Here is an 18177-nt window from a genome sequence, read left to right as displayed (position 1 = left end):
AGTAGAAGGGGATTTCAACACCCCACTGTCTGAAATGGACAGACCCTCCAAACAAAAAATAAGCAAATAAATAATGGACTTAAAGAGAGTTCTAGAACAAATGGGTCTAATAGATATCTACAGAACATTCCACCCAAATAAAGCCAAATATACATTCTTCTCATCAGCTCATGGAACTTTCTCCAAAATCGACCACATCCTAGGCCACAAATCAGACCTCAAAAAATTTAAAAAAATAGAAATTGTACCATGTATCTTCTCAGATCACAGTGGTATAAAACTAGAGATCAATTCCAACAGAAATGCTCACCACTTCACAAAGTCATGGAAATTAAACAATCTATTACTGAATGACTGTTGGGTGAAGGAAATGATTCTGATGGAGATCAAAAACTTCTTTGAATTAAATGATAACGGGGACACAAACTATCAAAACCTGTGGGATACAGCAAAAGCATTCCTGAGAGGAAAACTAATAACATTAAATGCTCACATCCAAAAGACAGAAAGCTCACAAATCAACAAACTAATAAACAGTCTCAAGTAATTGGAAAAGGAAGAGCAAAGTAATTCTAAACCTAGCAGAAGAAAGGAAATAACTAAGATTAGAGCAGAACTAAATGGAATTGAGAATAAAAGAACTATATAGAAGATCAATAAAACCAAAAGCTGGTTTTTTGAAAAGATAAAATTGATAGCCTTCTTGCTAGATTGACAAGAACTAGAAAGGAAAGGACTTTAATAAACTCAATCAGAAATGAAAAAGGAGAGGTCACTACAGACATCATACAAATACAAAACATTATCTTGGAATACTATAAAAATATATATGCCCAAAAGTTGCAAAATGTGGAGGAAATGGACAAATTCTTGGAAACAGACAACCTCCCTAAGCTCAGTCAGAAGGAAATAGAACTGAACAGACCAATATCAAGCACAGAAATTGGAGCAGCAATAAAAAAATCTTCCAAAATAAAAAAAGTCCCTGATCAGATGGATTCACAGCTGAATTTTATCAAACATGCAAAGAAGAACTCATACCTCTACTGCAGAAATTATTCTAAAACTTTAAGAAGGATGATATCTTCCCCAACTCATGCTACAAGGCCAATATCACCTTGATACCAAAGCCAGGAAAGGATGTAGCAAAAAAAGAAAACTACAGACCAATATCCCTCATGAATATGGATGTAAAAATTATCAACAAAATTTTAGGAAACTGAATCCAACAGCATATCAAAAAAATAATTCACCATGAACAGGTGGGCTTTATCCCAGGGATGCAAGGCTGGTTCAACATACACAAATCTATAAATGTAATTGACCACATAAATAAAAGCAAGAACAAAGACCTTATGATTCTCTCAACAGATGCAGACACACACACATACACACACACACATACACACACACACACATACACTATGGAATATTATTCAGCTGTATATAAAGAAGACCATCCTGCCATTTGCAACAACATGGATGAACCTGAAGGACATTATGCTGAATGAAATGAGCCAGACACAGAAAGACAAATACTCCATGATCTCACTTATATGTGAATCTAAAAAAGTTGAACTAATGGAAACAGAGAGTACAATGGTGGTTGCCAAGGGCTGGGGTGAAGGAAATGGGAAGATGTTAATCAAACGGTACAAAGGATCAGTTACGGTAGGTGAATAAATTCTGAAGATCTAATGGACAGCATGGTAACTACAGTTAATAATATTATATGGTATACTTGAAATTTGCTAAAAGACTTTAAGTGTTCTCACCAAAAAAAATTAAAACTATGTCAGGTGATGGATTTTTTTCATTAGCTGGATTGTGGGCATCATTCCACAATGTACACAAATATCAAAATATCATGTTGTATACTGTAAAGATACACAATTTTTATTTGTCACGTAGACCTCAATAAAGCTGGGAAAAAACACATTTAAGAAAAAAATATATGAAATACATGCTCTATGTAAACTTCATAACAGCAGAGATTGTTATCTGCTTTGCTCACTACTGTATCTCAGGGCCAAGAACAGTGCCTAACAAATAATAATAGTTCTATAAATACTGATTGAATAAATGGATAAAATATAGAGTACAGAACTTATTAGACTTGAAATTTCCACAACTGTTAGCCTTTTTATACATACAGGACAAATTTGTACATAAAGTCTAGCATAGTTTCAAAGGCTTTACATTTAGCTACTCACTTTTGGTCTTTTGGGAAGGAGACTCAGCTGAAGATGAAACCTGTGTTTCTTGTGTTGTATCTTCCGGTACATGTTCTTCGAGGGCTGTTGGTCTTCCCACGCCTTCTAAATATTCTGTGTATATATACGTTTTTGAGATTATATACCTGAATTCATTTATTTTAAAACCAATAACTAACCTTTATGCTTTATATCTGTTGCTCTGTTTTTGCATTTATTTTTCTCATATCCTAAATATATCCTAAGTTTTTAAAAGAACTTCATGATGAGCTATTTACTTAAAGATTTTAGTTTAAAAAAACACAAATTACAAAAAACAACAACAGAGCCAGGCACAGTGGCTCACATCTGTGATCTTAACATTCTGGGAGGCTGAGGCGGGAAGACAGCTGGAGCTCAGTGAGACCCCATCTCTACTAAAAAGAGAAAAATTATCTGGGTGCAGTGGCGCATGCCTGTGGTCCCAGCTACTTAGGAGGTTGAGGCAGGGGGATCACTTGAACCCAGGAGTTTGAGGTTGCGGTGGGCTATCGTGATGCTGCTGCACTCTAGCCTGTAGCTGGGACGACAGAGTGAGAATATCTCAAAAAAGAAAAGAAAAAACAACAACAAAAAAATACTTTGGGATAAACTCATGAACACCTTTCTTCTGAAAACCTAACATCACATTCTTTCCTTAAAACTAAATTCACCTGTTGAAGATACTATAACTTCCTTGGTCTCCTTAAATATTTTCTATCTGAAGATTTTAAACTCTCAAAGATGCTTTGAATAGACTTGATCCCTAAAACAGGAATGTCAAATTCAGATGGATACAACAGTCAGGTAACATAAATGAATGAAATTGGGTAAGTTTAATTTTACAATGGTATTGTAATCTTGCAAGATAAACCTAATTTGCATACTAAACTTTATTTCTACAAAGAAATAATATTCATTCCCATTATGCTTGAAGTAATATCCTATACTCAGCCTACCTTTCATTTTTCCAATTTTGATAAAGACATAATACTAATAACAGCTAAAACTTAAATATTGCTTACTTTGAGCCCAGCATTGTTCTAAGTATTTGATATACATTATTTCATCTAATCCTTATAAATTTATGGCACACCCACTCTTACTATCTCAGTTTTAAAGATGACAACTAAAGGAGTATATTAACTTGTCCACATTCATACAGCTAATAAGTGGCAAGGCCAGATAGACCTGGAACAAGGAAACTATCTGAATGCAGAGATCAATGTCAACCAACACTCAGCCTCGAAGAGCACCTTTAATCAGAGAGCCGATGACTCATCTCAAGTTCATCAATGAAATAAAATGAAAGCCTGTATTTTTTGAAAAGCCAAAACTCCAGAGTTTTAGCTGAAATGCTAGACTTTTAAATGTTAAAGGCTAATTCAATTTTTATGGAAACACAGTGTGGGCCAAAAAATATGTGATATTAACAAAACATATCTGTTACCTGCCAAAAGCATCCAGCTCAAAAGTGGCTAGTGCGTAGCCTCCACATAAAAGATTAAATCAACAAGTGCCTTTTCACAGGGATCTTTTCCTTGTACTTCTTTACTCAGAAGGAACCTTCTTCTTAAAATCCAATTAAGAAAGTTTGTACTCTCATGCCAATCAATTGTGTCCTCTTACCATTCAAATAGTTTCTACCAAAGGCAATGCTACTAGGCAAATGCAACTAGGAAAAGAAAGCAACCTATGGGATTCTATCCTCAAAATTTTTGAACCAGGTAATAATTATGTAAATTGAACAGTCATTTCATAAAATAGTAATTTTATCTACTGTAAATCAACTTTATTCCTCTAACAAACTTTTTCACTAGATTTAAAATGTACCAGTGACTTGAAATCCAGGAGTGCAAAGAATACAGATAATGGGTTCATATTATGAAATTTTCAGTAATTAGAAAAATCCAAAGATGTCCCATATACTCTATCACAAATTGACATGCCTGATGAATCCTGACCATTTGAGAACAAAGATAGTTACTCCTATATAACAACATTTTCATCTAAGTTGAACCAATGCAGTATGTTAAAAAAAAGTCTATCATTATGTCATGCCTCTTTTTTAATGAATGACATTTATTTTGCTTCTCCCAAAAGATACATTATGCACAAGTTTCAGTTTTTGTAAAGTTCAGTTAGAAGCAAAAGTCCTATATGAAATACAAAGTGCCTAGATGGGGAAGACATAAAAATGGCATGTGCCACTATTATCTTTTATTCAACTTGATTATAATTTGAATTAATATAAATAGCCATGCTTAGATTTGTCTCTCTATGCATTTGACTTGCAATTAATTTCTTTATTGACAAGAAGATTGTAGGGGCCTGGTCTTTTGGGAACTTTCTTGAAAAGTTTTGGAAATAGAGAAGAGAGAATAATGCCCTCCTGTTGTATCTACCCTTCTCACCCCTCTTTGGCCTTAGTTGACTACTGTATCTGCATGTTCCCTGAGGACTTGGTTTTAATTTATTTTTCTCCCTGCAGAACAATATTGTTCTTCAACTTCCCAGCTGACACTTAATGAAATCTGTCCCACCTCCCTCCTCTGTTACACCTGCAGCCGATCTGTAACAACTGTGGGAGATGATCACTGCTGAACAGTGTAGGCGCTAACTAGAAAGGAGAAAAAGAACATCTGGAGTTTTAAGGTAATAAGCTAAACGTAGGCCTAATCACCAAACAGAAAAGAGAAAGCATTTAAATCTAAATATTTTAGAAAAGTTGTAGATCAAATAGGGAAGCATGTAATTCTGCAAATAAAAAAGTAGTACCTAGATAGTTGTCAAACCTTCAGTAGAGCCAATATTGCCACTAACTACAAATGTACTTAAATGACCTTTGTCAAAAACAAAGCCTGGCAAAACTAATCTCGTACTACTGGAATAGGAAGGAAATAATCTGTATTTTTTTGGCTAAATACAAGTTTTGTTATTGTTGTGAATCCAGCATTTATGTATGAGCTCTGCCACTTAGGATATATGACTTTGAGCAAATCACCTAATCCCTCAAAGCTTCAGTTTCCCTTATATGCAAAAAGGAGAATAATATCTAACGTATCTACTTCATAGTCACAGAAATTCAGACAAAATAATAGCAAATCCCTGAAAACTCTTGAAGTATTATGCAAATGTAAGATAATACTCAATCATCACCACTTTGTAGCCTTCCTAACTTCAAGCTCATAGCTACACATTTACTACATGGGTTTTAAAAAGATTTTTTAATATCAAGTAAGAGAATAAATACTTTAACTTTTTAAAAATAGTGTACTGAGTAGTTAAAAAAAAGAAATAAAAAATTAGAAAGTATTCTTATTTAGTTTAAAAGTCTACCAGAAAAAAAATAAAATAATAAATTCATTCAAAAGTAAAGACTAACTCAAAACCCAAAAGAAACTCTAACAGTTTTAATTTAATCTTAACTATAAGGCAAATTCATCCATCATTCAATATTATTTACCTTGTAAGAGTGTTGCAATCTGAAGAGATTTCTGAGATGGATGTTCTTTCAGAATGTCTAAAACAGTTCTACCTAAGCTATCCTTTATGTTGGCATCAATTCCTGAAAGAAAAAGACACACTATATTATTGATTTAGAATGTGAATTCCCAAACTATAATCATCATGTGATTTATATATTCCATATAGTATGGTAAAAATACTTAATAAATTATAAGCACATATCATGTGAGTAATATAAGGACAGTCTTAGAACACTTGAGTATTCACAAAAGTTGAAAAGGCCTCATTTTTTTTTTAACTTTTGTCCAAATACAAAGTCACAATGTTTATTTATGCAAGACTGTATTCAATGTCAGTCACATTCATTATCTTCCTGGTGAACAAACTTATTGATGGGTGTATATGAAACATCCTGGTTATTACATTAGTTCTGAAAATGTTTATTGTACAAAAGAACTTATTGTAATGTAGCAAATAGATTTTCACTGCCTTAAAATTGTTTATGAACTTTCCAAATCCCTAACTGCAAACAAAGCCACTTTACAGGTTCTGGTCCCAAATATTAGTTCATTGTAAGATTATTAAATGTATACTTGAATTTGTGTAGGGACATATGATCAGCACATATTTAATTGGTTGCCTCAAATCATGTATTATATCACTGCATTGCATGTCAAAGTTAAATATGCATGAAATTTTAACTTTGTATAAGCATAATCACAATAGTTTGCCAGTGTTTTTCATTTTTTTTTACAGAGGAAAATAAATACACTGTACTCCATAACATGAAAGACTCGCATCAATTGTTTACAAGCATGAATTTGTACCTACACCTTTTGATGTTAAAAAGAATCTGACCTCAGCTCCCATTTTACTTCATTTCAATCAGAATATACATATGAAGATAAATAAGCTTAATTTATTGTTCCTTCAAAGCATTCCCTTTAAAATGTTCCCTTTAAAATAAGTCACTGTAGACTACAAACAATAGCTACTCAATTAATGAAGTAACCATTAATAGAAGAATTTACCTTAAGCAGAGGGAACTCAAATCTCTGTTTGCCATAGTTCACAATATAAAAACCTGGGGAAAATATGTTCTTTGATAAACCAAGCAATTATCATAATTTCTCAGGGATTGATTCCTCCCTCTTGTAGAAGGCAGAAATCTCCTTTTCCTTTTGATAGCTTCCCTAGTGTATTTAAATGTGATTTAAAGGTAGAAAATTGTAATTTCCAAGAGCTTTTTACTAAAACATCTATTGAGTAAAGGAAGGGTGCACATTTATATCAATTTTATCTAAACACTGAAGCTCAATTCTACATAATATGAATACATATCTGGAACTTGGAGCAAAGGCAAGAAGGGTGATTTGTGAAGAGAACTGTGTCATTTTTCTTTGTCTACTGAAATACAAATGGTATTTGGCCGGATAAGCTTCGTGGAGAATCACGATAGTTACCTGTTTCTAACAGAACTCGTACAACATCCACCTTTCCAAACAAAGCTGCTTCATGAAGTGCACTCCCCTTTTCTGTCTGGAAAAAAAAGAAAAGAAAAAAAAGGAAAAAGGAAAGCACAGTTGCATTTAGAATACTTACAAGTTAAAAAATTCTGTTATTTTATGTATTCATACATATTTTCTGTAATCTCAGCATTCCCCAACAGAAAGGTAATACAGAATAAAGAAAAGATTCTAAAACCAAAATCCAAAGGCTTGGGTTTGCAAAACACCTGTTTCTGAATAGCCATTTGCTCAGCTTCTCTTAGCCTTGGCTGTCCTTAATTATAAAATAAGACTTGTAATGCCTACCTCACAAGGTTTTTGTGATTATCCAACAAGTTTAATCAGCACACATTTATTAAACACCAATTATATGCCAAGAATAGTTGAAAGATGTTCTCAGGTATGCAAATATCATCGTGCCCCTCATATATTCACATTCTATTATCAGAAATAGATATATTAAATACAGATGCTCCTCGACTTACAGTGGGGTTACATCCTGATTGTACCCATTGTAAGTTGAAAATGCATTTAATACACCTAACCTACTGAGTATCACAGCTTTGCCTAGCTTACTTTAAACGTTCTCAGAACACTTACCTTAGCCTACAGTGGGGCAAAATCATCTAACACAAAGCCTATTTTATGATAAAGTGTTGAATATCTCATGTACAGTATATCGCTAGCCTGGGAAAAGATCAAAATTCAAAATTCAAAGTACATCAAAATGGCGACACTTTCACATTATAAAGTCAAAATGCTGTTAAGTGAAATCATTGTAAGTTGGGGACTGTCTGTAAATATTCATGATAAATGAAATCTAAACCATTTAACGTAGCCATTAAAAAGAATGAAATCCCATCATTCACAGCAATGTGGATGAGCCTGGAGGATATTATGCTAAGTGAAACAAGCCAGGCACAGAAGAAAGATAAATACATGTTCTCACTCATATCTGGGAGCTAAAAAACGTTGCGGCCCTAGAAGGAGAGAGTAGAATTATGGTTATTAGAGGCTGGACACAGCAGGGGCGAGGAAGATGGGAGAGGTTGGTTAATGGATACAAAATTACAGACAGATAGGAGGAATAAGTTCTAGTGTTCTATAGCCCTGTGGGGGGACTACAGCCAATCATAATTTATCATATATTTTCAAATAGCCAGAAGAGAGGATTCTAAATGTTCCCAACACAAAGAAATGATCAATGTTTGAAGTGATATGCTAATGACCTTGATTCGATCATTATATATTATATATAGGTATTGAAATATCACTCTGCACCCCTAAATATATATAATTATTATGTGTTAATTTAAATAATAAAAATAAATTTAAAAACAAAGAACAATTTAACGTGTCTTACAAAACCTGGATGAATTTCTCTCTGCTTTTCTCCTCTCTCTATCCGTCCTGCCCACCACAACCCTCTCCCAGCCCGCATACCCTGTGCTCCAGGCATGCTGAACTCTTTCATATTAGTGTCATTCTCTGTTTTCTTCCCCAGGGTTCTCCAAGGCTGGTTCCCTCTGCTTGGCTGAACCTAACTCTGGGCCCTCTCAATCTGGCCGTCACCTGCACCACTAGTTAATCTGCAGCGTGAATCAGGATCACCTGGAGAGCTTGTTAAAACACAGACTTCTGGGCCTCATCCCTAGAGTTTCCGATTCGGTAGCCTGAGATTAGGCCTGAAAATTTCCATGTCTAACAAGTTCCCATGTAATATTGAAGGTCTAAAAAGTATGCTTAGAGAACCACGGACCTACACTATATGTTGAGTCTTAGCTTCATATAATTTCCCTAAGGAAGGCACCCCTGAAGTTTAGTCTTTTCCCGTGTGTTCCACACCAATCTTTATTTTCTTTATCACAGCACTCATGATACCACAATACAACTTTATGTGATTGTCTGTTCCCCATAATATGCTGTAAGTGCAGTGGAAATGTAGGCCACATCTATTTTTTTCACCATGATATCCCCAATGCCTAGCAAAGTACTTTAAAATGTAGATGTTCAAGAATTCTTTTGAGGGCAAAAAGTGGAGGGAGGGAGGGAGGAACATAGGATGGAAAAGAAGGAGAATTTGTGAGTAGTATAGGATGAGATTGATTCTGCCTTCAAGGAAGATTTCAAAGAGGATAGTTTTCGAGCTATACAAATGTTAGGGTTTGTTTGGGGGTTGTATTTTTTTTTTTTTTCATTTTTTTCCTTCTCTCAAGAATCTAACAAATGTCAGCAGGTTCTCAATGTGTGTGTGTGTGTGTGTGTGTGTGTGTGTGTACATATGTTTTAAACTGAATAGTGCCAATATGGCAATTCTGTTCCTTTATACTAAAAGTGATCTCTAATGTGGAATTCTAATCTCAAACTATAATAGAAGTATCACTATAAAATAATATACAATGTAAAAACTTCTTTAATTACTAACGGTCTATTGTATAATTAACCCAACCTAAAACAGTTTCTAAGTGCACTGTTAGGGAGTCTTGAGGAATACCAAGCATCTATCAATGTGATCTGAATGTATCTTCAGGAAGGCACCAGTGAAATGCGCTTGAATTATGATGTGACTGGCATGATATGTAGATATTGATAAAAATGGAAATAAAAAATAATTTCATAAATATACAGCATCATGCTGAAGGAAAAAAACTGGAAACTTATGCAGCTTTTAAAAAAAATACTTCAATGTGGGGTTGAACATTTTCTTTTTTCCATTCTTTGAGAAATTTCCCTTTTAATAATCTAATTCTGCTCACTTTCATTCTGTTTTTCAACCAACTTTCTGATTGTGAATTCGATTCCCTTTCACTTTTCACAAAATTTTGGACTTGATGTTGATGTTGGAAAAACCCTTCCCGTATAGCACACTTTATTCTAAAAATAAGTTAAATAATATCTTTAATACAGGGCTGAAGGGGAAAAGTAATGGGATTCCTCAGGGCTTGGTGGGGAAAGAAATTATAAATCCAGGGGGTTAGGAATGGACAGGTATTTGTTCTAGGGAATCTGCCATGGTAGATTAGTGTCCCCAAGGGCTTTCACCAACCACTCAAGGTAAGAGCAGGAGGGGCAGGAGGCTAGATCAGGGACCCCTGCACAGCTCTAAAACATCCAAAGAAGAACATCCTCAGTGAAAATTGAAAATAAAAAAAAAAAAAAAACATGGCACAGAGGAAGAAACAATGTCTATCTAGGTCTTAGCTCTAAGTGGAGTAGAATAAAAGAAATGAATCCCCCTAAGAAATCCTAACCACAATTTTACACTCACATGGTGAGTATGGGACATAAAATATATTCTCTATGAACCCCAGATCCTGGGCCAAATGTAGAATAAAGTGGCCCTGGGTTCATATTAATAGTACTACAGGCAGATATAAATGCTTAGCAGAAGCAGATATAACTCCTAGCTGGAAAAAATACAACTGGCTTCTAAGAATTCCAACAGATAAAGCTCTAAGAAATATGAATTAAAAATTAGAACATGAAAGGAAACAAGCCACCATGAGCAAGGATTAGTAGAAACAAAAACACAAAACAATAAAATCAACAAAAGCTTCACATATTGGAATGGTCGGCTACAGAATATAAAACATATGTGATTAATAAAATGAAAGAAATAGAAGATGCCCAATATGACTAAAGAACAAGAGGATTATCAAAATTGACGTGATGTGAAATTAAACCAAATAGCACTTCTAGAAATGGAAAATATAATATTTAAAATTAATGAGTTTAATAACATATAAGATACAGCTAAAGAAAAGGGTATTTAACTGGATGATAGATTTTTTAAAGTATATAATGCAATAAAAAGAAATAACAGATGGAAAATGTAAAAGACAGGATAGAATAAGATTCAACATATGTCTAATCAGAGTTCCAGAAAGAAATGATAGAGGTAATAGTCAATGGCTAAGAACTTTTCCAGAATTGATACCAATAATAAGTTCCAGGACCACCAAGGAAGATAAATGAATATATACTGGACGTATCACAGTGAAACCACAAAGCACCTAAGATAAAAATACTTAAAAATACCCCAAGAGAAAAAAATAATTGTCTAAAAAGAAATAATTACATCAACAGCTGACTTCTCGACTAAAATAATAAAGCCAGAAGAAAGTATACCTTCATGTGTCAAGAGAATTACTCTCAACCTGGCATTCTACATCCAGCCAAACTATCTTCTAAGAATGAGGGCAAAATAAAAACATTTTCAGACAGATTAAAAATGAAGGGTTACTATAGACCCTTAGTGAAAGAACTTCTATAAGATAAAATTCAAAAAAGGATCTGAGATGCAAGAAGTATGGGTGAGTAAAGAGAATCGTTAACATAAAGCTAAGTCTAAATAAACTATTTTAAAATCTAACAATTTCTACTTTTTACACCAATTTGGTTTCCCAGATATTTTGATAAAGGATAATGGGTACTGTAGACACCAAAAAGGACTACAGTAGTCCCCCTTTGGCTCCAGAGGATATGTTCCAAGACCTCCCATAGATTCCTGAAACAGGAGATAGTACTGAATCCAATTGCCATCAATCAGAACATGTTTCTATTCATGTCTTCCACCCACAAATGTAGGGCCCTTTCCATCTTGACTAAGCAGTCATCATGCACTGTGGCCTAACTTTTGCAGTTTAAGGTGCCACAGTAAAACCAGTATAAATTTGTCATTCTTCACAGATAGAAGATTCATTCTTACTATAGATCTTAGTAACCTCAGCATACAATTTTATAAAAAAGGTTCACTTGAACGCAAGTGCTACGATGCCATGACAGTCGATCTGATAACCGAGTGGGCCACTAAGTGACTAAGGGGCGGGTGGCGTCTACAGCATGGATATGCAGGATAAGGGATGATTCATGTCCCAGGCAGGATGAATCAGGATGGCAAGAGATTTCATCACACTACTCAGAACAGCATGCAATTTAAAATTTATGATTTATTTATTTCTGGAATTTTCCATTTAATATTTTTGGACCATGGTTGACTGTAGGTAACTGAAACTGTGGAAAGCAAAGCCGGGGGTAAAGGGGTACCACTGTATTCTAGACAGTGAAAACACATAACCTCTACCATAAATAAACAATTCTCTTTCTGGAGGAAGCAGATGTAGAAAACCTGGGTTCCAGTTTGGCTTTTAGTGGCTACATAACCTTGGGAAAATCACTTAATATCATTGAAAATTCATATATCCTGTAAATAAGAAAAATTAAAAACCTAATAGAGTTATTGAGAAGGTTAAATAAGATAAACATACAACAAATAAGATTTCTAAAGTGTTTTATTAACTATAAAGTGACAACTATTTTCATTAATAGTGCTACCAAAAAAGCAGTTAGAAAACCTATTTCAAAAAATAACTTCAATGATGTTAATATTTTAAAATTACATACATTTATATCCTTTACATTATTCTAAGATAAAAATGCTATGATAAATGGAACTAGCGTTTTCATACAATGAATAAGAAGACATAGAAAAAAATCAAAATAGAAAAATAATAAAATAAAAATAGAAAAGGTTAGTAGATGGTAAACATATTTTTAGCCTGTAAAAATGAATCCATTTTTACAAATCCAAGGTTTGATATAATTAGCTTCTTTGGTAAGAGAACATGAGAACGGCCAAGATGGAATAGCTTGTTCTCGTAATTCTACAGTAAACGGTGGTACCAAGAACCATTTACTGCTCACAGTGTTGCTCACAAATAGTATACAATTTAAATATGTCAAACCTCTGGACTTTTCCAAACATAGGTTTATTCTATAATAATTTCATTCTTTTCATCAGAGATTAGAAAATTTCAAGAATATTTTGTCAAGGTACAAAGTAAGCTTTTTTTAAAATCATGTTCCCTGCAGTGTATCACACCCTAGATAGAGTCAGTATCTAATATCCTCACTCAGACTAGCACTGTTCTGCATATCTCAGCACTCTGCCTCCAATCCACAACCCATAAATGGCCAGATCTTGAAAACCTGTATTCTCATGAAATATTCAGTCCAAAACACTCAACAAGCAAAGAGAATGTATACAAAGAAATAACATTCAACCAGGTGAACCCAAATCCTACTGCCCCTGGAATTTCAGTCCTGCTTTTCCTATGAATCAAACTTCTCCATTTTATTTAAGGTAATCCTTTAAAATAAACATAATTTCCAAAATAGACAATCATGCAGTTGAAAATACAAAAACACTTCAGGATTTATCTAGCAACCAGAGATGAAGCATACAACATCTTAGTTCCTTTTAGGGAAAAAAAACAAAAACAAAAAAAAACCCTCTGAACACAGTAATGATGAAAACAGCTGAGTCAGAAGAACAGAGATGATATACATGTCACGTTAACATCAATAACTGAATTAGTCACGAGAGCAAAAGAAATTCTCTCATTGATTGGAAATGTCTATTCAAGTCAAGCCTCAGTAGCACCAAAGCTGAGAAAAACAAGATAAGTAGCAGGAAAGAGGGAGAGAAGAGGATGTTCATGTTTACAGCCCTGGGTTTTAGGTTCCTTTTTATTTTTGACCTTTTGTACTTTCGTGACTTCTGTGGAAGCTCAATTGTGCATTTAAAGAGATGTTTGTTGTATTTTATCCAGAATTTCTACGTGTTTTTAAATGCCTCTTAGGTTACCTAATCCACCAAAGTGCCAAAACAGCAGATAGAAAAGGGATGTGAAGATATCAGAGTTTGGCTACACTGGCTCCTCTTCTAAATTTAACACTACAACCATAACCTCCTGAAGCCTGCCTAAAGAGAATGACCAGATAAAGGAAGAACACTTCTTGATTAAAGGAGAAAATATAGAAAGTAATGATGACAAGATATAAAGTGTGATTGTGGTGATGATCAGCAGAGAAAATAGCACTGGTAGCATAAAACTACGAGAAGCAAAACCCATAACTATCATAAAAAGTAACAATCAGTGAATAAAGGCAACCTTGATGGAGATAAAGGAAGAAAAGACTACTAGAAAATGGCATTTAACTCAGGAGTAAAATCCCCTGGTACCTTGACTGGTACAATTAGCCACGTGGGCATCTCTTAGAATAAAAAAAGAACTTAAAATATAACAACATCCTAGCCTTTGTCAACAAACACAGGCTGTAACAAGTTGGGAGGCAGTAGTTCTTTTGTAGCCTGCATTAGCTAGACTGTAGCTATAGCACTGTGTTCAACTGTGGGTATTTAACTTTTACAGTGCTGTTGACAGATTAGAATGTGTCCAGAGAAGAGGGTCCCAAACAATAAAGAACCTAGAAAAGCATCATATGAAGAACAGCTGAAAGTTATGAGAGGGAAAAAATGTCACAAGAGAAATATGATGTATCTTCAAATAATTCAGAAATAACCATTCCTCCCATTCAAAAGGAGACTTCTTCTCCTATTTAACTAGGGACTTGAAGCCTCTGTCTTTACCTGTCCTCTCTTCCTTACTTCCATCTCAAAGGGAGCATCCTTTCCCCTCATTACAGCTAATTCTCCACTTGTGCTCTTTATTCTATCACGTTCTGCGGCTTCTTGAATTCTGCTTATCAGGTATCTTCACCTTTTGCATCTTCAATGCAGTATTTCTCCATAAACATACATGCCTTTCCATTACCCAGAAACTAAACAAACAATAAAAGAGACTTCCTGTGAAACCCACTATCACTTCAAGCTTCTATCCCATATCTCACTTTTCTTTACTCCACACTTTATGAAGCGTCATCTTTCTTCTTTCACGCACAATTTTTTTCTAATTTTGTTACTGTTACATCCTCTGGCACATGGCAGGCAATGCCTGGCACACAGCAGGCACTCAATAAATATATGGTGAATGGGTGAATTTATTGTATGAAATTGTGCTGTTTTGGCATTCCTCTTGTAACTTCTTTACAGACCACTTTTTCCAGAAACTACCTAAATATTCTTTATTCAGCCTCTTCTCTCTCCCTACATTCTCTTTCGTGTAAACTCTTTTATTCCACGGCTTCATCTCTCACTTCTCTGAGGCTAGCCCCAAATAGAAACCACCTCTGACCCTTCGGCCTCCATTGCAGCAGCCAATTTGTTTCCTTTACAATGCTTACTGCAATTTGTAATTTTTCTGTTTGTATATGTGTTTATTTTCTGTCATCCCTATAGTCTATCAACTCCCTGAGGGTAGGAAACAAATTTTCCTGTTCCTGAAGCACAGTGCCTGAGAAGGCTGGGGATGGGGGGTAGGACATCCTTACAGAGAAGCCAGGTTTCATTTAAAAGTAAGAGAAAGGGAATTGCTGGGGTGGTGAGTTAGATTGGTCAATGAAGGTGTCCCCATTAAGGTAACATTTGAGCAGACACAGGAGGAAAGCAGGGGAGGAGGTCCTGTGGCTAATAAGGCCAAGGCCTCAAGGCAGGACACAGAGTGTTCCAACAAGACCAAGGAGGCCAGTGTGGCTGAAGCTGAGTGAAAAAGGACAAAGAGTAATGGGAGGAGGCTTTGGAGACATAATGGAACCAGGTCATAGAAGACCCTGTCAGCCACTGTAAGAACTTTGGCTTTTGCTCTGAGTGAGATGGGAAACCAATGGAGGATTTTAAGCAGAAAAGCGAAATGACCTAACTTAACTTAATGGGATCACTTCTGGCTGCTTTGTTGAAAATAAACTGAAGGGAGTCTGTTATGGACTGAATGTTTGTGTACCCCTAAAACTCACATGTGAAAGATTACACTACCAGCCCCTCCTTTTATATGTCATTTGATATGACTTTGCAGTTCTTACCACTCACATGAGTGGAGTTATTTCTCCACTCTTTGATTTGAGACTTGGTTTTGTCACTTGCTTTAGTCAATGGATGGTAGCCAACATGAGGCAAACAGAGGCCCAAAATATGCTTGCTCAGTGGGGCTTGCTCCCTGTGCTTAGGCCACACCCAGGCTAGTCCCAGGAGGAAGATAATAGACACGTGGAACAGAGCTTCCCAGGCTAACTTACAGCATCTGGCAGAGCTTCCCTAGCATCGTCTTCAAGAAGCCATCAGTGAACTGAATGAGAACCAAAAGAGTAGCATCTCAGAGGTCAAAAGAAAAAAGTAGTTCTAACAAGAGGGAAAGATCAACTTTATCAATGCTGATGATGTAAGTAAGTTGAGGAACAAGAATCGGCTGTCGGGTCTAACAATATAGCCGTCACTGGACACCTTGGCAAAAGGAAAAAACGAGGACTTTTAGAATTAGGGAGTTGGAGTGGCTTCAAGACAGAATGGAGGAAAGGAGTTTGATAGCAATGAGTAAAACAAGCCTTTCTAAATATGTGTCTAAAAGCGGAGCAGAGAAAGGTGACGGTAACTAGAAGGAAAATGTGGGATCAAGAGAGAGGTTCTTTTAAAGGTGGGAAAGATTACGACATCTTTATGTCCTTATGGGAAGGATACAGTTGAGAAAGAAAAACTTATGGTATTAGAGAGAGAGAATATTTGCCAGAGTGAGGTATCCCAACAGACAGAAAGGGATAGGATCTGATACACAGGGATAGGAGTTAGCTTAGATATAAACCTAAAAGGTTCATATAAAACATCAGGAAGGAAAGCAGATACACGTACATTGGCAAATGTGATGGTGGAAATCTGTGACTGCTTCTGTTTTCTCAGTGAAATAAAAGCAAAGTCATGATCAGAGTGAGATAACAGAGAAAGAGGTGTTGAAGTATGGAGAGGAGAGAAGTTGTGAAATTATCATCTAGGGAAGTCAGAGAGTAAATGGATTACAATGGATAAAGTAATCTATCCATTTATGCACATATCTTATTTCTCCTGCCATTGTAAGCTTTTGAGAGCAAACACTGTACCTTACTCAGCTCTGCATCTTAACAGCCCCCAGCGGGGTAACTTGTGCTCTTTATTAGTTTTCTGTAATTTTACTTTCATTCTCTTTAATACTTATATAAAGTCTAATTGGCTTAATATTATGCTAGTCCTTTAACTCTTCTAATTTCAACAAGAGAAACTTATAACAAACACACACAGTTAAAGCACTAAGCATAATACAGCATCATCACTACCTAGTTACATAAAATGAAGTTCAAAATCCACAGAAATAATTGCTAATTTCAAGAGAAAATTGCCAATTTGACCTTACTCTCTTAATATCTTAATATGATTGATTCTCTTTAATAAGAAATCTTAAAAGACTAAAGGGTTTATAAATAAATACAATGTAACACTTGCCCAAATAGGTATTAAATTATTTACTAGTTCAAATATGTGTTATAATTTAAAATTATTCAGAGAAATGAAGCAGAAAACAAAACTTCTAGAGAAAAGACTAACATAAATGCTACACTGAAAAAACATATGCCATTATAAGGTCTTACTAGAAATTTAGAAATCCAGGTACAAGAAGCTCAACAGACTCCAAGGAGATTCATCCCAAAGAGACAATCACCACGACACACAGTCATCAGACTGGCTAAAGTTAATATAGACGAGGAACTCCTATGAGCTGTAAGGTGAAAACATCAGGTAACTTACAAAGGAAAACCCATCAGACTAACTGCAGACTTCTCAATTGAGACCTTACAAGCCAAAAGGGATTGCGGCCCCATTCTCAGTCTTGTCAAACAGAATAATGCCCCACCGAGAATTTTGTACCCTGCAAAACTAAGTTTCTTATATAAGGGAGAAATAAAGACTTTCTCAGACAAGAAAACACTGAGCGAATTTATCAAGACCAGACCTGCCCTGCAGGAAGTACTCAGATCTGCATTATACATCAATCAGCACAATAGATACCCACTAGTGTAAAATCATCCTAAAGCTAAAGTTCAGAGCCCAGATAGTACAATGGATCAAGAAGTAAAACAAAGCAATAAGGTTCTATTCAATGGGATGAACAGAAATCCACCACCCTTACCCATTTCTTTCAATAAATGCAAACAACTTAAATTCCCCACTCAAGAGATAAAGCCTGGGTGAATAGATTAAAAAATACAAA

At 35.2% G+C, this 18177-nt stretch overlaps 1 protein-coding gene across 6 annotated transcripts in view; it reads right to left on the bottom strand.

Annotated features, from left to right (window-relative positions):
- ANKS1B (ankyrin repeat and sterile alpha motif domain containing 1B) overlaps nt 1–18177 on the bottom strand; it is a 950573-nt gene that overhangs the window by 788926 nt on the left and 143470 nt on the right. For all 6 annotated transcript variants that reach the window (XM_045553160.1, XM_045553161.1, XM_045553163.1 and 3 more), the window contains exons 5-7: nt 7163–7238; nt 5698–5799; nt 2214–2327 (exon numbers count right to left, since the gene is read on the bottom strand). In XM_045553160.1, coding sequence (XP_045409116.1) covers nt 2214–2327; nt 5698–5799; nt 7163–7238 — 292 coding nt within the window. The remainder of the gene's footprint in view (nt 1–2213; nt 2328–5697; nt 5800–7162; nt 7239–18177) is intronic.

Source organism: Lemur catta, chromosome 6, assembly GCF_020740605.2.
Source record: "Lemur catta isolate mLemCat1 chromosome 6, mLemCat1.pri, whole genome shotgun sequence".
In the NCBI taxonomy this organism is placed as follows: Eukaryota; Metazoa; Chordata; class Mammalia; order Primates; family Lemuridae; genus Lemur; species Lemur catta.
Note: the sequence above shows the minus strand (reverse complement) of the source record. Positions and strands in the feature narration are given on the sequence as shown.